The following is a 20,990-nucleotide window of genomic DNA, read 5'->3' on the forward strand; positions in this document are numbered from 1 at the left end:
CGAGAAAATGAGTGTATATAATTCCAGGACCACTAAATAAAAGCATTGCCTGCAAAATAGTGGGCAAAAAAATGCATTTTATAAAATGATTTCAGTACAAACGTACTGAAAATGTAAAAAAAACAGCACAATTGTATTTGATTAAGAATTCGTACATAACAGTGGACCAACAACAACATCACAGAGGCAACCAGTGTTAATGTTTAATAGTCAAAACACATGGAAAAGGGGACTCTGCTCTTTGGCATTGAGGAATTGGAGGTCTCTAAAACAACTATAAAACCAGCAGGGCCTTATTACCAGCCAGTCAGTTCAGTTACACCGTGTTGCTTGCACACAATACAACAGACAGCAGACAGTATTTCACAAAGACATGTTGGCTGTGTATGTCATCACTCTCCTCTGCTCGATGGCTGTGAGCCATTCAGCTCCTCCGGCCTGTGAGGACTTGGTCCGGCCGTTGGATCAAGTGGATCGTCATCATTTGGAGGGGAGTTGGAATTTAGTTGCGGGCGGCCTGAGTGATGCAACAAATCTGGAGGACTTCAAACGCAAAGACAGTACCTGGGTCATCTATGCCAATGCCAGCGAAGCCTCCAAAATGGTCTTCACACGCATCTATGGCTTCGATAACAGCTGTAAATATAAACCCTCCAATATCACCGTCCATGGCAGCGGCTTCACCATGGATCAGCTAAACGGCACTGTGACCTACCTCCGTACGTCCTGTCCAGACTGTTATGTGGCGCGCATTGAGTCAAAGCACCCCCTCCGTTTGTTCCTGTTCAGCAAGAGGAGGGAAGTGGAGAAGAAGGAGATGGAGGAGTTCAGGGCTCAGGTGGAGTGTCTGGACATGCCTCCACCTGTTGTGATGGATCCTACCAAAGAACTTTGTCCAGAGGAGCCGGCCGGCGATCCAACTGCTCAACCTGAATAGAAAACAGAGGCCTAAGAGACACTCTGGCTCATGATATACGGTCACATGGATTAAATTAATTATCAGCGGGTGCTTTGTGCAAATGTTAAATTGTGCTGTTCCTCCTATTTTTGCAAATAATTCAGAGTTAATGAGGGAAATGCAGTGAATAACAAATGATGCTATGCTTAAATCAGTCTTCAGACACTGCCAACATAACAAGGACTGACTGGATAACTTCAGGGAAAGAGTTTTATGTCTCTATAATGTCATTTAAGCAGACATACAGCATCCTTGATATGATGCAGGAGTAAGCAAAGCATTATGTTTGTATTTGTTACTTTGTAATGCATTGTTTCCCAGAAATACATTTGTTACAGACTCATGCTAAATGATGTGTGGTAAAAAGATTAATACCAGCATTATATTTCAAACCACAGATTTGAACTTGCTGTAAATGAATCCAAAGATGTATTTTGTAAATTTCAGTTTGAATTAAACAAAATTGCTTCAAATTTGTGTCTGTAAATTAATAATAAATCAATAACATGTTTAGTTGGATGTGCAAAAATGATTTTTAAGAGGGCTTTTTTATTCACTATTTGTTGCAGTATAATATACAGTATGTCCCTATCATATTTCCTCTCAATGTTATTTATACAGATAATTACATTAAGATTCAGATTACTTTGATCAGTGAATCAGAATATTGAACATTCAGAATCAGATAAACTTTATTGTCCATTACAAGGCACTGGGACGTTTTCTTTGACGTGGCTCACAAGAAAAGTACACAAAACCTGCATTTCTGCAAAACTATCCGTGCCAATTTTCAATTGTATATTCTTTCAAAATCCATATGTGGTTGACAGACAGAGAAATTAAGATTTAATGGTTTTTACCTTTTAATTGCATGCTTTACAGTAATTGCAAATGCACCACTTGTGCAAGAGATTAGAAGTGAACACTGGAAAAGTCCACTGTTCTGGTGGCAGGTTACTGTCTTAATAGAAAATGATTTTATGTAACTTATCAGACACTATTTACTGTGATACCCTTGTATAACTTAAATGTAAAAAAAAAAAAAAAAAAGGATCATTATTATTTTAGGAAAGTTATAGTTAACTTGCATATTGTGTACATGAGGAAATATGTGTCTGTCTCCTTTAAAGTGACAGTGTGTCATACTTTAAATTGGGACCAATGGCAAACATTTTATATCTATTCTATTTTATCTATTAAAACTGCATATGCTACAATGGGGTGCTTTTGATTACCCCAATAAAACAACCCCAATATATTGGTATTTAAAAGTGTTATATAAAAAGCACGAAATAAAGCAGAAACAGAAAACAATGATATGTAGTCATTAGGAACAAATTGATTGACAAAGTCATGAAAAAATAGTAATGATAGAATAAAGCACCTGTGAGATATGACAAAATAGTATAGGCTACCTCTGGGGTCTGCCGGGCCCCAGTTGGTCAGATGAGGGTTAAACATACATAAGACATAAGAACCTTTTTCACCTTGTAATACTTTTTTCTTGTATTATCAAAATATATTGTAAGTAAAAGCATTTGGCATGCCTCTAGGGTGGACACTTGCTATTTGGGGTACTTTTTTGTTTATTCAAGTTCATATGAGGGTGCAGAGTGAGTGAGAGAGGCACGTGGTGTTGGGGGCATCCCAGGTGAAAGTGTTCAGTGTCATGGAAGCTGATAAGCATTCATTCTAGGTAGAGTGATAACAAGGCAACAATTACCCCTGTAAGCAAAATGCTAAGTAGTTAGCGTTGTTTCAGGCAAAAATCTTTATAGTTAAGCTAGATGCTCAGTTATTTAAAGCTGCAGTGGGTAGAAGTGGAGCAAATACGATTTTAAAGGTTATTTGTATAATACAGTCACTATATCCTGAGACAAAAGAAAAAACAATCATGTGTCTCTGTGTCTCTGTGTCCTCTGGTGTCCTCCGGTGCTCCTAATGCCATCTGCAAGATTTCACAGACCTGAGAAAAACAACCAATCAGAGCCGATCTGGAGCCTGCCGTCTCTGAGCAGCTGTCAATCACTCGCAAACTCCGATCAAACGGTCAAACTGGGCAGCGCTGATCAAATATGAATCAATATTCTGTTACTGTAATGTCTATTTCTCACCTCAAATGTTTTCAGAAACATCTTGTGCTGTACTGTTTAGCTGTAAAATGAGAAAGTTTGCTCCGGCTGGTGGGCGGTGCTACTTGGTGTTTCCTCAACTGATCTCAACATGGCTGCTGGGTCACAGCCCAATCACAGCTCTCTACAGTCTCCCGTCACGGGCTAGATTCTTTAAAGCCTGAAAACAGAGCCATGAGGAGGTGCAGAAGTCTAGTTTTTTTTCTCAGAAAACTTGAATTACAATATGCTGAAAGGTTATTATGGAATTTGTGCCCAGTCATGGCAAAAATATTCTGCCTACTGCAGGTTTAACGTTGTCACGGTCTGGCGGTGTGACCAGAGGTCGTTGGACTTTTCCTTTTGTTAAGACTCCAGACTTTCTTGTTTATCTTTCTTAGTGGCTTATTACTTACTTCTGTGATATTCTTTGTTTTATTTGTTTAGTGTGTCCCGTTTCATTTTGATAAGTTCACTCCTCTTGTGTCTTGTCTGGTTTTACTTTATTTACCTTTGTTTAACTCTGACTGTTGTTTGTGCGTATGCACCAAACAGCAGTTCGGAGTATTCGGCCTTCTTGGAGACCCTGAATGGAGTCCTGTATGGGGCTCCAGTAGGGGACTCCATAGTTCTCCTGGGAGACTTCAACGCGCACGTGGGCAACGATGGAGACACCTGGAGTGGCGTGATTGGGAGGAACGGCCTCCCTGATCTAAACCCGAGTGGTCGTTTGTTGTTGGACTTCTGTGCTAGTCATGGATTGTCCATAACGAACACCATGTTCGAACATAAGGATGCTCATAAATGTACGTGGTACCAGAGCACCCTAGGCCGAAGGTCGATGATCGATTTTGTAATCGTATCATCTGATCTGAGGCCGCATGTTTTGGACACTCGGGTGAAGAGAGGGGCGGAGCTGTCAACTGATCACCATCTGGTGGTGAGTTGGGTCAGAGGGTGGGGGAAGACTCTGGACAGACCTGGTAAGCCCAAACGCGTAGTGAGGGTGAACTGGGAACGTCTGGAGGAGGCCCCTGTCCGAGAGATCTTCAACTCACACCTCCGGCGGAGCTTTTCTGGCATCCCTGTGGAGGTTGGGGGCATTGAACCCGAGTGGACGATGTTCAAAGCTTCCATTGCTGAAGCTGCGGCGGTGAGCTGTGGTTTTAAGGTCTTAGGTGCCTCAAGGGGCGGCAACCCTCGAACACCGTGGTGGACACCGGTGGTCAGGGAAGCCGTCCGACTGAAGAAGGAGGCCTTCCGGGATATGTTATCTCGGAGGTCTCCGGAGGCAGTTGCAGGGTACCGACGGGCCCGAAGAGCAGCAGCCACTGCCGTGACGGAGGCAAAGCAGCGGGTGTGGGAGGAGTTCGGAGCAGCCATGGAGAAGGACTTTCGGTCGGCACCAAAGTGCTTCTGGAAAACCATCCGGCACCTTAGGAGGGGGAAACGGGGAACCATCCAAGCTGTGTACAGTAAGGATGGGACACTGTTGACCTCAACTGAGGAGGTAATCGGGCGGTGGAAGGAGCACTTTGAGGAACTTCTGAATCCGACCAATACGCCCTCTATGGTAGAGGCAGAGCTGGAAGCTGATGGGGGACCATCATCAATTACCCTGGTGGAAGTCACTGAGGTAGTCAAACAACTCCACAGTGGCAAAGCCCCGGGGGTTGATGAGATCCGCCCAGAAATGCTGAAGGCTCTGGGTGGGGAGGGGCTGTCTTGGATGACACGTCTCTTCAACACCGCGTGGAAGTCGGTGACAGTGCCTAAGGAGTGGCAGACCGGGGTGGTGGTTCCCCTTTTCAAAAAGGGGGACCAGAGAGTGTGTGCCAATTACAGGGGTATCACACTGCTCAGCCTCCCTGGTAAAGTCTACTCCAAGGTGCTGGAAAGGAGGGTTCGGCCGATAGTCGAACCTCAGATCGAAGAGGAACAATGCGGATTCCGTCCTGGCCGTGGAACAACGGACCAGCTTTTCACTCTCGCAAGGATCCTGGAGGGGGCCTGGGAGTATGCCCATCCAGTCTACATGTGTTTTGTGGACTTGGAGAAGGCATATGACCGGGTCCCCCGGGAGATACTGTGGGGGGTGCTGCGGGAGTATGGGGTGAGGGGGGCACTTCTCAGGGCCATCCAATCCCTGTACGCCCAAAGCGAGAGCTGTGTTCGGATCCTCTGCAATAAGTCGGACTCGTTTCCGGTGGGGGTTGGCCTCCGCCAGGGCTGCGCTTTGTCACCAATCCTGTTCGTGATATTCATGGACAGGATATCGAGGCGTAGTCGGGTGGAGGAGGGTTTGCAGATCGGTGTGCTGAGGATCTCATCGCTGCTTTTTGCAGATGATGTGGTCCTGTTGGCATCATCGGTCTGCGACCTCCAGCACTCACTGGATCGGTTCGCAGCCGAGTGTGACGCAGTCGGGATGAGAATCAGCACCTCTAAATCTGAGGCCATGGTTCTCAGCAGGAAACCGGTGGTTTGCCTACTCCGGGTAGGGAATGAGTCCTTACCCCAAGTGAAGGAGTTTAAGTATCTCGGGGTCTTGTTCGCGAGTGAGGGGACGATGGAACGTGAGATTGGTCGGAGAATCGGAGCAGCAGGGGCGGTATTGCATTCGCTTTACCGCACCGTTGTGACGAAAAGAGAGCTGAGCCGGAAGGCAAAGCTCTCGATCTACCGTTCAATCTTCGTTCCTACTCTCACCTATGGTCATGAGGGTTGGGTCATGACCGAAAGAACGAGGTCGCGGGTGCAAGCGGCCGAAATGGGTTTCCTCAGGAGGGTGGCTGGCGTCTCCCTTAGAGATAGGGTAAGAAGCTCAGTCATCCGTGAGGGACTCGGAGTAGAGTCCTTGCTCCTTTGCGTCGAAAGGAGCCAGTTGAGGTGGTTCGGGCATCTAGCACGGATGCCTCCTGGGCGCCTCCCTTGGGAGGTGTTCCAGGCACGACCAGCTGGGAGGAGACCACGGGGAAGACCCAGGACTAGATGGAGAGATTATATCTCTACTCTGGCCTGGGAACGCCTCGGGATCCCCCAGTCAGAGCTGGTTAATGTGGCCCGGGAAAGGGAAGTTTGGGGTCCCCTGCTGGAGCTGTTGCCCCCGCGACCCGATCCCGGATAAGCGGTTGAAGATGGATGGATGGATGGACCTTTGTTTGTTTCCCACCTTTGTGATTGTCTGCCCCGTCCTGATTTGTTCCACCTGTGTTCCATCATCCTGTTCTCCTCGTGCATTTACTCTCTTTCCCCTGTTTCTTTGTCACTTCGTCGTCACTCCTCGTGAGTTGTGTTTCTCCTGGTGTTTCCCTCTCGTGAGGTTTCTCCCAGTATTTCTAGTTGACTCCTTGTCACTTTACTTTGTGGATTGGTTTTTGTAACCTACCTGCCTGGATCAGCTGCATTTGTGAACAAATTACAGAATCCACAGCAGGATAAGGGACTCTGCCCTCTGGTTTTTCCAGTGTTGTGAAACTGGAGTTCATACCATGACTATAAAACCGGACGAGCCTCTTCAGCATCATCCTTTTCAGTCGCATACTGCAGTGCAACTGAGTCGACGTTTGCCGTAATATGTTTTCAACAAACAGAGACATGTTTGCTGTGTGTGCAGTCGCTCTCTTCTGCTTGATGTCTGTGAGCCATTCAGCTCCTCTGAGCTGCGAAGACCTGGTCTGTCCTCTGGATCAAAAGAATCCTTATGATATGGTGGGCAGTTGGGCTTTAGTTGCGGGCGGCCTGAGCAGTGCAGCAGATCTGGAGGACTTCAAACTTAGAGACAGTTCCTGGATCCTCTTTGCCAACGGCAGCGAAACCTCCCAAATGCTCTTCACACGCCACTATGGTTTCCCTGACCGCTGTGAAATTTATCCCTCCAACATCACCGGCCAACTCGGCGGCCTCACCATGGAGTCATTGAACCTCACCGTGGCTTTCCTGTACACGTCCTGTCCAGACTGTGTCCTGATGCGGTGGGATGTGACGCCAGGTGACAAGCTATCTCCGGCCTTGTACCTGGTGAGCAAGAGGAGGGAGCTGGAGAAGAAGGAGATGGACGAGTTCAGGGCTCAGGTGAAGTGTCTGAACCTGCCTCCACCTGTTGTGATGGATCCTACCAAAAAGCTTTGTCCAGAGGGGGCGGCCGGCAATCTTACTGCTCAAACTGAAGAGAGAACAAAGGGCTAAGAGACACTCTGGCTCATGATATACGGTCACATGGAACATTTGCACATGCTTTGTGCAAATGTTAAATTGTGCTGTTCCTCCTATTTTTGCAAATAATTCAGAGTTAATGAGGGAAATGCAGTGAATAACAAATGATGCTATGCTTAAATCAGTCTTCAGGCACTGCCAACATAACAAGGACTGACTGGATAACTTCAGGGAAAGAGTTTTATGTCTCTATAATGTCATTTGAGCAGACATGCAGCATCCTTGATATGATGCAGGAGTAAGCAAAGCATTATGTTTGTATTTGTTACTTTGTAATGCATTGTTTCCCAGAAATACATTTGTTATAGACTCATGCTAGATTATGTGTGGTAAAAAGATTAATACCAGCATTATATCTCAAACCACATATTTGAACTTGCTGTAAATGAGTCCAAAGATGTATTTTGTAAATTTCAGCTTGAATTAAACAAAATTGCTTCAAATTTGTGTCTGTAAATTAATAATACATCAATAACATGTTTAGTTGGATGTGCAAAAAGGATTTTTAAGAGGGCTTTTTTATTCACTATTTGTTGCAGTATAATATACAGTATGTCCCTATCATATTTCCTCTCAATGTTATTTATACAGATAATTACATTAAGATTCAGATTACTTTGATCAGTGAATCAGAATATTGAACATTCAGAATCAGATCAACTTTATTGTCCATTACAAGGCACTGGGACGTTTTCTTTGACGTGGCTCACAAGCAAAGTACACATACGGCTCAAAACCTGCATTTCTGCAAAACTATCTGTGCCAGTTTTCAATTGTATTATGAAGGCTGTTGTTTAGGACCCAGAAGCAGACACAGACACAGCTGGATGGTGGTTGAAAGTCAGGTGGATTTATTATAATAAAGGTGGCGAGGGCACTGGAGAAGGCAGGGGACAGGCAGGCTGCTGAGCAGGGTGGAGTGGCTGGAGGAATGAGCTGAGGCGGAGTGTGAGGATGGCTCGATGGGAGGCTGGCACTAGAATCCAAGAGCACAGGAGAACACAATGTTAACACGAGAAGCACAAGGAAAAAACACAAGAATTACCCTGGTATCTACGGTACAGAGCGGCCGAGAGTATACCAACTGGTAGGCAGAACAATCTGGCAGGAAAACTGGTGTTCTTGAACTGTGGGTTGATTATTGACAGGTGCAGAGTGGAGAGTGAGACCAGATGCCTGATGAGGAAGCCGCGTCCCTGTCACACCTACACCCACACACACAGACAGACAGGGGAGGGGGAGACACAGGGGAAACAGAACACAGGAAAACCACTGGAGTCACGGCCAGAGCCGTGACATGTATATTCTTTCAAAATCCAAGTGTGGTTGACAGACAGAGAAATGCAGATTTAATAGTTTTTACCTTTAATTGCATGCTTTACAGAAATTGCAAATGCACCACTTGTGCAAGAGATTAGAAGTGAACATTGGAAAAGTCCACTGTTCTGGTGGCAGGTTCCTGCCTCAATAGAAAAAATGATTTTATGTAACTTTTGGGACACTAATTACTGTGATACCCTTGTATAACTAAAATATATCAATATTTAAGAATTATCTGCAATAACAAACCAATGGATTGTAGCCCTGGTAAACTTCTACGCTACTACTAAGTTAGTGTATTGTGGTGTGAGTCAATTAAACCAGTGAAATGCTAGTATTTTGACCTCCTTGATTTTGAGGATTTTGATACCCTATCATCATTTTTAGATTTTGGGTGTAGCACTCCACCGTCCATGGATCCCATTGTTGAAGCGCAACCTCCTTTACCAAAATATAATTATAGCTAAGTTAACTATTCAAATAAATAGTTAACTTATAATAGCTATAGCTTTAATAACTACCGACAATGACCCTGCCAGTCAGGTAACTGTAACTAAAAAAATAGCTAAACATAAAACCTGCAACTATTACCTTATAGTCTATTAGCCTACTTTTTTTTCTTGTACTATCAAAATATAAGTAATATAAGTAAAAACCTTTGGCATGCCACTGGGGTAGACACTTGTTATTTGTTATTTGTTATTTTCTTATTTATTCAAGTTCATAAGAGTGAGTGAGAGAGGCACATGGTGTTGGGGGCATCCCAGGTGAAAGTGTTCAGTGTCATGGAAGCTGATAAGCATTCATTCTAGGTAGAGTGATAACAAGGCCATTAACCCTGTAAGCAAAATGCTAAGAAGTTAGTGTCGTTTCAGGCAAAAATCTTTAAGCTAGATGCTCAGTTATTTAAAGCTGCAGTGGATAGAATTGGAGCAAATAGGATTTTAAAAAGTTATTTTTATAATACAGTCACTATATCCTGAGACAAAAGAAAAAAAAATCATGTGTCTCTGTGTCTCTGTGTCCTCTGGTGTCCTCCGGTGCTCCTAATGGCATCAGCATGATTTCACAGACTGGAGGAAAACAACCAATCAGAGCCGAGCTGGAGCCTGCCGTCTCTGAGCAGCTGTCAATCACTCGCAAACTCAGATCAAACGGTCAAACTAGGCAGCGCTGATCAAATATGAATCAATATTCTGTTACGTTAATGCCTATTTCTAGCATAAAATGTTTTACCAGAATCATCTTGTAGTGTACTGTTTAGCTGTAAAATGAGAAAGTTTGTGACGCTTGTTAAGACTCCAGACTATCTTGTTTATCTTTTTAGTAGCTTATAAGTTCAGAAATTGTCGAGGGGATTTTTGGTTTCTTGGTTTTGGGGTTTTCTGTGATATTCCTTGTTTCGTTTGTTTAGTGTTTTCCTGTTCTATTTTGATAAGTTCACTCCTCTTGTGTCTTGTCTGGTTTTACTTTATTTACCTTTGTTTGTTTCCCACCTTTGTGATTGTCTGCCCCGTCCTGATTTGTTCCACCTGTGTTCCATCATCCTGTTCTCCTCGTGTATTTACTCTCTTTCCCCTGTTTCTTTGACAGTTTGTCGTCGCTCCTCGTGAGTTGTGTTTCTCCCAGTATTTTATCAGCATTAGCAACGTTAGCTGACGGTTCAGTAGCTAACCAATGTATCAGTTTCCGGTTGGCTGCCTGTAGTGCTGCTCAAATGGCACCATGAACTACTGGAACGTTCGTGGTTCGTTTGAGTTAGCCGCCATGGAAGCTTCACTACCGAGTAGCGATGACGGTGACGGGGGGAAGTCGGCAGTTGCATTCGTCCTCGAGGGAGCAAGTTTGTGAAAAGCCTGTGAGTACATATTCATTGAGCTCGAAGGCCTTCCTCTTGCACTTTGTTTTGATTCACTGTTTTCATATTGTATTTCTCACTCAAGTGTTATTGCATTTGGCATCATTGGCTATAAGCTGTTGTATAGCCAGGGGTCAGCTCCTGTATGTGATGCTCATAAGAAGGGCTACATAATTAAACCCTGGTCTCTAAAATCAGTTCACATTATTTATTGTTAAAGTCTTTATTTGTTCCAGTAGAAACACATATTTGTTGGTTGATGATTTACTTGTAAATCACAGCAAAACGCTGCATTTTCTTTGTACTATGTGATTATTGGTGAACTTACAACAAAATGACACATAAAAACAAGCAGAGCAAATATAAGAGTCACACATTTATTTCACAATTACAGAATCCACAGCAGGATAAGAGACTCTGCCCTCTGGTGTTTTTCCAGTGTTGTGAAACTGGAGCTTATAACTATAAAGCCGGACGAGCCTCTTCAGCATCATCCTTTTCTGTCACCTTTTCTGTGCAACTGAGTCGACGTGTGCCGTAATATGTTTTCAACATACAGAGACATGTTTGCTGTGTGTGCAGTCGCTCTCTTCTGCTTGATGTCTGTGAGCCATTCAGCTCCTCTGAGCTGCGAAGACCTGGTCCGGCCTCTGGATCAACTGGATCCTCATCATTTGGAGGGCAGATGGGCTTTAGTTGCGGGCAGTTTGGGCAATCCAGAACATCTGGAGTCCTTCAAACGAAGAAACAGCTCCACCATTAACTTCTCCAATGCTGGTGCGAACTCCACCATTTTGTACACACCGAACGTCGATTTTGGTGGAAAGTGCGTCTATCACACCTATAACATCTCTCTGGAAGGCAGCACTTTCACCTTTGATGTGCGGGATCCGGTGAACCTCACCGTGACCTTCCTCCGTACGTCCTGTCCAGACTGTTTGCCGATGCGCTTTGACGACAGCGAGTCCAAGAAACCCCTGCGTTTGTTCCTGTTCAGCAGGAGGAGGGAGCTGGAGCAGAAGGAGATGGAGGAGTACGGGGCTCAGGTGGAGTGTCTGAACATGCTTCCACCTGCTGTGATGGATCCTAACAAGGAGCTTTGTCCAGAGCAGAGCGTTAGTGATCCTGCAGCTGCTCAGACTGAGGAGAAACAAAAGTCTTGAGATGCTTTGGTTCATGATATTGTCACATAGCGTGGAGTGGAGATGGAGTGTCTGAATGTGCCACAAGCTGTCGTGATGCAACCTTCCCATGGAGCTCTGTCCAAAGCAGAACAACACCAGCGATCCAGCAGCTCAACCTGATGCAAAAACGAAAGGCCTAAGAGACTTTGATTCATGAGTTAATGATATTTGGTCACCATATGTAAATAAATTGGCACTACAGTACTGTATGTCAATGACAGTGAGATGTTAAATGGTATTTTCCTTTTAATTCTCCCAGATATCATCAGTAAACTTGTCCTATTACAATAATTAGTTCTAATTATGCTGACATGTACCACATGAAATGTAAAAATGAGGTTGAGCACTGTGCATGATCAAGTTTTATTTGTTGCCCATTAAATAAAATTGTTATTTTTGACAAACTTGTCAGGAATGTCAGATTCAATGTTGAATTTTTGCATTTGGCCACTTGAGAAATATGCTTAGTTGCTTTCTTACAGAGTTTTTGATGAGAAGATTTATACCACACTCATAGTTGTAGCTGCATCTACAGCCAGCAGCTGGTTAGCTTAGCTTAGCATAAAGACTGGAAACAGGGGGAAACAGCTAGCATGGGTATTCAGTTCAGTTCAATTCAATTCAATTCAATTTATTTTTATATAGCGTCAAATCATAACAGAAGCTATCTCGAGACACTTTATATATAGAGCAGGTCTTAGACCGTACACCATAGTTTCGGTATGTCCAAAGGTAACAAAATCCACCTTTCTCTAAAGCTCACTAATTAACACGTTATAGGTTGTTTGTTTGATTTGTACAAAAAGAAAATTCCCAGTTTTACTTTGTTTTTATGCCAGACTTTGGACCTGTTGCCAGGCAACCAGAAACGTACTGGTCCTGGCCAGTATATTCAAGTACATAACCCCCGTAAAACATTGAGTTCTCATTTTTTTTACACGTTGATTTTAACAAGAAACAAATATAGTAATTAGGGAGCTTTAGAGACGTATTTTGTTACCTTTGAACAGAGCCAGGCAAGTGGTTTCCTCCTGTTTCCAGTCTTTATACTAAGCTATCAATCTTCTCATCTAACTCAAGGCAAGAAAGCAAATAAGCGTTTTTGCCAAAATGTTAAACGTTTCCTTTAAAGAATAATTTGTTCCACTTATATGAGAGAAAATACTACTATGATTTTATCAGTGTGATAGTATTCTCGATTACATTTAGGTATAAATCACATAGAGAAATCTATGATGTGTCTCCAGTGAATGATTTCAACCACAAGAGGCCTTTTACACAGCAGACTAATAACATTAACAATGGCTTTGTCATGTGACCCTGAAACTGAAGCAGCTAAATGGACTTCAGCCATCATTCATTTTATTATTTACACATGTGCTTCTCCTACTGTCACAAGTCAAGTGTCTTCCATTAAAAAAAGTCCTATCTAATTTACCATGATGAATAAAACTATACAGTAACAATCTTTGAGTTTCTTCATGTTTTATAGATTAATTCTACTTACTGTAATGAGTTGCTTAGACAGCCTATAGCACCAGAAACCTTGCATCCTTCCTTTCAGTTATTGGAATCAGTCCCTCTACACAAATGAATATAGAAATAGACATTTACATATTTTAATGTAAAATTCAATGTACTTTTTATGAGCCAGGGTTGCCTTTTTCTCTGTGTTCACAACATACTGTACCATTAGACTATCTACATATCCACACTAATCAATATTTTTTTTAGTGTGCCAGTTTTTAACAACATTTTTTTAATAATAATATGCACGTATCGTTAACAAACCCCTCTCCAAAGTCTTTATCTCAGCTCACCCCACATTGTCTTCTACACAGGGAAGAACAGAAACTGTTATTAACAGAATCACGTTCATTTAGTTTATTGCCTGAAGTGACATGCATGTGGTCTCTTTTATCTCTAGATTCAACAAATTAGAAAAATAACTCTTATCTTGGTTATGAACTTTTTTTTGTGATAATTTTTTTTATTTCTCAATACTGGGACTTAGATTGACTATAGCAGCAAATCATCAGCATTTACATACATCTGTAATACTGGACATGGGTCATTTTAACATAAGTATACAAACATGGAATCCTTTTTCTTTTTATTAATCCACGTGTTGTATTTACGTATATTAGGGCTGCACAACTTTGAAAAAATATATAATTGCGATTATTTTTGACTGATTTTGCAATTGCGATATAATTTGTGATATTAGAGGGAATGATCATTTTTACATCATTATTCTCATTTTCATTGAAAAACATATTTAAATTATTGTGCTGTGATTTTTGCAGGGATCTACCAAACAAAGATGTTTACTTAAGTCTGTAAAAGATAAGATAAGATAAGATAAGATATTCCTTTATTAGTCCCGCAGTGGGGAAATTTGCAGTGTACAGCAGCAAAGGGGATAGTGCAAAAAACAAGATGCATCAGCTAACACAGTAAAAAAAGAGCTTAACAAAGTGTAACAAAATATGAACCATTTAAATAGAAGGAAGTATAAAAACAGGAGCAGTATATACAGTATTGACAATAAACAGACTATTAAAAAAATTATATTGCACAGTGAGAATGAAATAAAATTCCACCTGAAAATGTTGCACAGTATGAATTACACCTGAGTAGTAATAATGATATTGCACATTACACAGTATAGTGCAGTTATTGTCAGTATTTGGTGTGTGAGTGTAAGTGGTCTACTGGGAGCAGTGCTGGTTGTGGAGTCTGACAGCTGCAGGAAGGAAGGACCTGCGATAGCGCTCCTTCACACACTTCGGGTGGAGCAGCCTGTCGCTGAAGGAGCTCTCCAGTGCTGAGATGGCTTTTGGCCATGATTTTAACAAATACTGCGAAATTAAATGTAAATTGCAGTAGGCCATATTGCGATTTCAATAAAATTGAAAACATTTTGATTAATTGTGCAGCCCTAACCTATATCTGCCCGTAAAAAGGGCTCTTATTTTCCCCTACAGTGTTAAAAATATCCCATCCTCCCTTCCCCCACCTCAGATGTCACATTGGTATGACAACCAAAAATAAATAAATAAAATAAAAAATGAAAAAAAAAATGAAACATTTTGGTTATGAACTTATACATAACTACTGTTTGCATTGTTGCATGCTGTATATATTTACTGTAAGGGAAGTACAAGGTTGGAGATTGCCAGTTTGGAGAGTTTGGTGATCTTATTCCACTGCAAACACTGTTTTATTCCCAGAAAATATCTAATAAATAAATAACCCACAAAAATATCTGACATGGGAGAGAGCTACAAAACAGTACAACTAGTGATCAAACTTTCTGTCATTGCACAATAATGGAGTCCACAGTTAGATAAGGGATCATGAACCTGTACTGTGTTGCAAGACTGGACATTGGTGTTGCAAGTTGGACTATAAAATTGGACAAGCATCCCAATCCAGCTCCACTCTTGGTGAGAAGTAACAACGGAGACCACAGATTAACACAGAATCAGCAACATGTTTGCTGTATTTGCCATCTTTCTCCTCTGCTTAATGTCAGTGAGCCGTTCAGCTCCTCTGGCCTGTGAAGACCTGGTCCGGCCTTTGGATCAGATGGATCCTCATCATTTTGAGGGCGGGTGGGCTTTAGTTGCAGGCAGTCTCAATCACGTGGCATCCATGGAGGCCCTGAGACTAAGAGACAGCATCACAATGTACTTCTCCAACTCCAGTGAAACTTCCACCTTCTCTTATACCCAAATCAACCGCTTTGGTGATCAATGCCAGTACCTGCCCTACAACATCACCGTAGAGGGCAGCGCCTTCACCTTTGATGTGGGGAACCGCTTCAACCTCACCGGGTCTTTCCTCTACACGTCCTGTCCAGACTGTGTCGTGATGCGGTGGAATGTGAAGTCAAAGAAGAGGCAATCTCTGGACTTGTACCTGCTGAGCAGGAGGAGGGAGGTGGAGCAGAAGGAGTTGGAGGAGTTCAAGGCTCAGCTGAAGTGTCATGACCTGCCTCCATCCGTTGTGATGGATCCTACCAAAGAACTTTGTCCAGAACAACCCGAGAGCCAACCACCACCAACAGCAGCAGCAGAAGCTCAGACTGAGGAGGAAACAGAGATACAAAATGCATAAGGGACTTTGGCACATTTGTACATGATATTCAGTCACACAGTTGAAAAAAAATATGACTGTATTACTTTAATATTTCCACATTCCTTATATTCCTTTAAATATCTTGACTCAATATGGTAATGAACGCAATGCATATTTCTCATCATGTCGCCCTAAATCAAGCCTGCCAATACACAACGACATGATGGGATTTATTTTGTTTGAATGTTTATTTCTGTTCGCCTGACATTACCCCGATGAAATGCAGCACACAGTATGAATCAGTGTTTTTTCTTTCTTCTTTTTCTTCCAATACATGGACACCTGCCTGCTGTAATTCCATTAACTCTCAATTGAAATGTAGTTGTTATTTTTTGGCAACCTTCTCAGGAATTTCAGATTCGACTTTTGCATTCAAGGGCCAAAGGAAAGAGGGTGTTGTATGCCCTTTGAGGCAAATTTGTGAATTTTGATTGTAGGCTGTATGAATAAAATTTACTTGATTTGATTTGACTACTTTAAAAAATGCTTTAAATTACACCTTGAAAAAGTTCGCTGAACTCATAGATTTCTGGTATTTATAGCAAAAATTGCATTCACTTCACAACAAGTCGTTGCCAGGCACTGACCGTCAATCTCAGCCATTTATCTGTTTTTTTACCACCTGACGACCCAGAGATACCACGTGATACCAACGTTGTTTGACTATTGGCTCACAAACCTTGTTAGAAATGGGAATCAAACGTCAGATATCCGCCACAGAGATAAACGAAACATTCATTTTGGAACGGCAAATTATTAATTCACAATCATAATAATTTTTTTCAGGAAAAGCCATACTTTTATTTGGCACCTTTCTAAAAGCTCTGTGGATGTATTATTTAAAAAAAAAAATTATATTTCTAAAAATATTATCAATAAGACCTTTAAAGGGACTATTTGTAACTTTGTACGCGCATAAATGTAGCGGGTCGTCACACATGCGCGTTCGCATATGCGCGCTCGCGTGTGGCTGGAGCCTCGTCTCCGCTGCATGCTCTCCTTCACTCAGAATGCGCGCGCGTCCTCGCTGTCTCACTCCACCTCTAGAACGTGCGCTCACTACACACTGCAGAAGAGTTTAGCTCTGAGAATATCTAGTGAATGCACAGGGGACGTTTGTGCAGAAATAAATTCTGCAGTTCCTCCAGACCAACAGAGCTTTCCCGCGTCTTGTGAAGTGACGGAGCTCTTCAGAGAGTTATGTTACCCTCTCGTTACCGACCGGGTGCCGGTGTCTCCTCTGCTCTCTCCGGCTGCGGGCGGAGAGAGCAGAGGAGACATGCTGCAGAGCTCTGCTGCATCAGCCTGCACTTAGGCAGGAAAAGCCAACACTAGGGCCAGATCTAAATCATGTTCATGGAGAGACCTTCGTCTGGTCAGCTAACATTACTGCCAAGCAGCTGAAATATAGAGTGATATTGTGGTTTTAGCTGACTTGTGTCGCCTCACTGTTTTGAGCGATGCTCGTTCAGGTATATTTAGAGCGAGCAAGCGCGAGCCCGACGCTGACTTTCGTTGATTTCACGGCCACAGGTGTCGCTGTTAAGAAGCATTTCTGAAAGTTACAAATAGTCCCTTTAACGCATGTAATGCTTAATAAAATCACATCGTTTGTTTTTTTCCCCCAGTTATAAGTGGACAAAATTAAAGCATGTAGTGATATAATCACCCCCTTATCCCTCTGGTACATTCCTCATTCACATGCATGGTGTAATAATTAATATGTGTTGCTCACTAATTGGATTAGTGCTATACATTTTCAAATCCACAACAATAGGGTAAGCCTCGAGCACGTGTTAGTGCACTCACACGTGCCCGTTCTGTGTTAGTGAAAGTTTGCTAGTGTAAGCATGGTATGCAAATGTGGGCGTGCGCAATCGGTGTACTGGGGGTGTTAGTGTGCACGAGGGAGTAGATGCAGGCAGCCAGGCTGTGGAGCTGTTATTCCTTTTGTGTTGATTAAACAAAAGTGACCTGAAACAAGACAAGTGGGCCTTCTCAGAAATGAGTGTCTGTCATTTGGAGGGCGCCTTCAAAGCATTTTGTTAACAGGTATGTGCAACCGTAGATTGTAGTATTCTGTAATTTACTTTGGTGTTTTGTTGAACTTGAAATTATTGTACTCATACGTCCGTTATAATACAATCAGGTGAATAATTACTACAATAGAAAACAATAGATAAACCTGTAGAGACCAGCTTTTCCTGGTGTTACTTTTTGCCACAATGACTAAAGCATATCAGTGACTGTAAAATGGCCAAAGAACTACAGTATGTCAGCAACCATTAGACAGCAGCAGAACTAATTCTAATTAAGGATGAAGTTGGCTGCATTTATTTAAATTCATTTGCATTTTTGTCAAGTGCCCTCAGATCTTAAACTACCTTAGGACACTACTGACCCCGAAAAGGAGGGCAGGTTTACTTGTATGGCCCGTCGCAGATGTATTTTTAATGACGATCGTGATTTTGCTGTTCTTTTGATAAAGTGAGCCCCTTTGTAGATAATGAGCAAAACATAAGTCTGTTATGTAATAGGAGTTTTAATCCGCAATCTCTTGCAACCTCACTTACCCAACGAGAGACTTGGAGAACCTTTGCTTGAATTCTGCCAGTTTTCTCTGAGCATCTTAGAAAATAAAACCCAACAGCATGTCATATTAGATATATAATGCCATTCGTTTGTAGAAGCAAGGGAAATATCTAATTAGGGCATGCCAGAGTTTAGTAGTCAGATTACATTACTATACCACAATGTGAATGAGGGGATTGTTTCACTAGCTGTAGCGTTGCAGGATCATTGTATTAATTGATTTAAGCTTGTTTGTTCTCAGCAGGATTTTCAACAGAATCAGCAGGTGCAGGTGAATGAAGCTGTTTAAGCAGAGATTTGCAATAGATTTCAGAGTTAAGACGATCACAACAATCGCCTTCTCACTGTGACACTGCTTTCACGCTCCATTTCACAATGAAACTTCACATTGAGAACTCTCAGTCAATGACTGACATATTATGCTGCAAATTTATGAATTGCATGAGAGTGAGTCTGTCAACATGTGGGCTATTGCATAAGTGGTATTTTACCCAAGTAATACCTGAATATATGTAGACTTTTCCCTTTATTTTTTGTGGAGGCAATGACTGATATGTGATAACTTTATGGAAATGCCAACTATCCCACATGAGAAAACGGCCAGTCTGACAGTCTGCACTGTAATTCATGTATATCCCCCGAAATCAATTTGCATGTTACCAGGAAGTACCAGGAAATATAAAGAGCAACAAAAGCTGCATGGGGAGGAGGTCGAGGTGGATGAGTGGGTCAAAAAACACTGGACTTTTGCACAGGAGACCTGTATTCGTACCCCGTGTGAAACTGGAAGTCAACATTGATTTGTCACGTAACTTCCCTACTTAAGTTAAGCCACTTCCGGTGTTATTTGAATCCAAACCACGATCTTTTCCTAAACCTAACTATGTAGTTTTGTTGCCTAAACTTATCCAAAGTCGGTCTTTTCCTAAAACTAAGTAGTTTTGTTGCTTAAACCTAAGTCCATCTTATCCTAAGAAGTTTTGTTGCTTAAACCTAACCAAAGTCAATCTTTTCCGAAGAAGTTTTGTTGCCTAAACCTAACCAAAGTCGGTCTTTTCCTAAAACTAAGTAGTTTTGTTGCTTAAACCTAACCAAAGTCCATCTTATCCTAAGAAGTTTTGTTGCTTAAACCTAACCAAAGTCAATCTTTTCCTAAGTCGTTTTGTTGCTTTGATTTTTTCCTAAACCTAATCAAGTAGTTTTGTTGCCTAAACCTAAGTAGTTTTGTTGCCTAAACCTAACCAAGTTGTTTCCTGTGAAGACGGAAGTTTATTTTGAAAAGACTGGAACGGAAATGGCACGTGCTGGACATTAGTAGGAAAACACGCAAAAAATTAGGAATAACTTTTCGAACTGTTGTCCGAGAATACGTTGCAGAAAGTCAACGGCACATCCACAGTCCGCTCTAATAAGCTGTTTGTTCATCACATAGACATAGGACAATATATATTAATATTTTTAGAATAGAAAATAATGGTGAAGTGATAGCAACACAATTTTACCAATGACAGCCCAAATACAGTGATGTATGTGCAGCTGGAGAGTGCATGGTTCCCCAAACCAACCATTGTTGATTGTAAACAGTGTCTGTCATAACTCTTCATGACTCACTGCTCCCTCACCGCTCTCATCCTGATTCACCCCCATTAGGCCACTTTGTTCTGCCGTGGTGCATACAGGCTCTGCCGTCATTGTTACTACAGTGTTCCCCATTAGTCCCGCCGTGTCATGCCGTCAGTCCTTATTATCTCTACATGAAGGGGGAGCTGCACTGTAACTATCTAACTATTGTATCCGTCCATCCGTCCCAACTGATCATCAGAGACTAGTCACCCCCAGTGCTGTGATGATGAGCTACATCCGCCTTAATGATCAGACTCAGTTTGAGTCCAACTAGAGTTGCTTGGCAAGAATCAACATGGATGGGAATAGGAGTTTGTCAGGATGCAGGCTGAAAAGAAGACGTCAGAGCAACTTTGTGTGTATAATAAGAAAGGTGTGGAGAGCAATAATATTGATACAGGGCAAAATTCAAATAACAAACAGGGAGACAATGTGTGTATTAAAGAAGAAGAGAGGAGCTGTACTCCCCTTTAGTCAGTATACCCTGCGGACAATCCTATTGTTATTTCAGATTGTGTGTGTGTACTGAGCCATTACCCAGCCTGTAAGCAGATTAAAGAAAGGTGAGTTCAGCAGAAAACTTTATACGTTGCACAGTGGAGTACAGTAGCTACCACCTTACAGCCAAAGCCAAGCACTAAGTTATTAACAGTCTGCCTGCCATACAATAACAAGAGGACTCTAGATAGCACACAAACGCACTACACATCAACTGGATTGCTCTATTCCTACACCAGCTATCGTACACAACTCTTTGCACAAATGGGTGACAAGTTAAAAGAAAATAGAACATAAAGTGTCATAGTAAGGTATTGGGTCACCACAAGGACAAGACGAAAAGCAATTGTTTGTATTATCTTTATTTATTTTGTATTTTCAGCATTTCTTTTAAAATGTCAGTAAATGTCACAGTAAAGACAGAATGATGATTCATTCACATGGTAGTACTACATTTATAGGAAACACTTCATTTTACATGGTCCGCA

At 42.1% G+C, this 20,990-nt stretch overlaps 3 protein-coding genes across 3 annotated transcripts; all 3 read left to right on the forward strand.

The window, feature by feature from the left end:
• Positions 1 to 6,493: 6,493 nt before the first annotated feature.
• Positions 6,494 to 7,727, forward strand: LOC141764823 (uncharacterized). Its single transcript, XM_074630436.1, has one exon. The coding sequence runs from the start codon at positions 6,646 to 6,648 to the stop codon at positions 7,255 to 7,257; it is 612 nt and encodes a 203-aa protein (XP_074486537.1). The 5' UTR covers positions 6,494 to 6,645; the 3' UTR covers positions 7,258 to 7,727.
• Positions 7,728 to 10,943: 3,216 nt separating this feature from the next.
• On the forward strand, positions 10,944 to 11,870 carry LOC141764831 (uncharacterized). Its single transcript, XM_074630455.1, has one exon. The coding sequence runs from the start codon at positions 11,005 to 11,007 to the stop codon at positions 11,623 to 11,625; it is 621 nt and encodes a 206-aa protein (XP_074486556.1). The 5' UTR covers positions 10,944 to 11,004; the 3' UTR covers positions 11,626 to 11,870.
• Positions 11,871 to 15,077: 3,207 nt separating this feature from the next.
• LOC141764824 (uncharacterized) lies at positions 15,078 to 16,255 on the forward strand. Its single transcript, XM_074630437.1, has one exon. It carries the CDS (start codon positions 15,142 to 15,144, stop codon positions 15,766 to 15,768), a length of 627 nt encoding a protein of 208 aa, XP_074486538.1. The 5' UTR covers positions 15,078 to 15,141; the 3' UTR covers positions 15,769 to 16,255.
• The last annotated feature ends 4,735 nt before the right edge of the window (positions 16,256 to 20,990 follow it).

Source organism: Sebastes fasciatus, chromosome 3 (genome assembly GCF_043250625.1).
Source record: "Sebastes fasciatus isolate fSebFas1 chromosome 3, fSebFas1.pri, whole genome shotgun sequence".
Taxonomy (NCBI): domain Eukaryota; kingdom Metazoa; phylum Chordata; class Actinopteri; order Perciformes; family Sebastidae; genus Sebastes; species Sebastes fasciatus.

Excerpts from the sequence above, each read along its gene's own strand:
- LOC141764823 (XM_074630436.1), top strand. The coding sequence starts at position 6,646 with ATGTTTTCAACAAACAGAGACATGTTTGCTGTGTGTGCAGTCGCTCTC.
- LOC141764831 (XM_074630455.1), top strand. The coding sequence starts at position 11,005 with ATGTTTTCAACATACAGAGACATGTTTGCTGTGTGTGCAGTCGCTCTC.
- LOC141764824 (XM_074630437.1), top strand. The coding sequence starts at position 15,142 with ATGTTTGCTGTATTTGCCATCTTTCTCCTCTGCTTAATGTCAGTGAGC.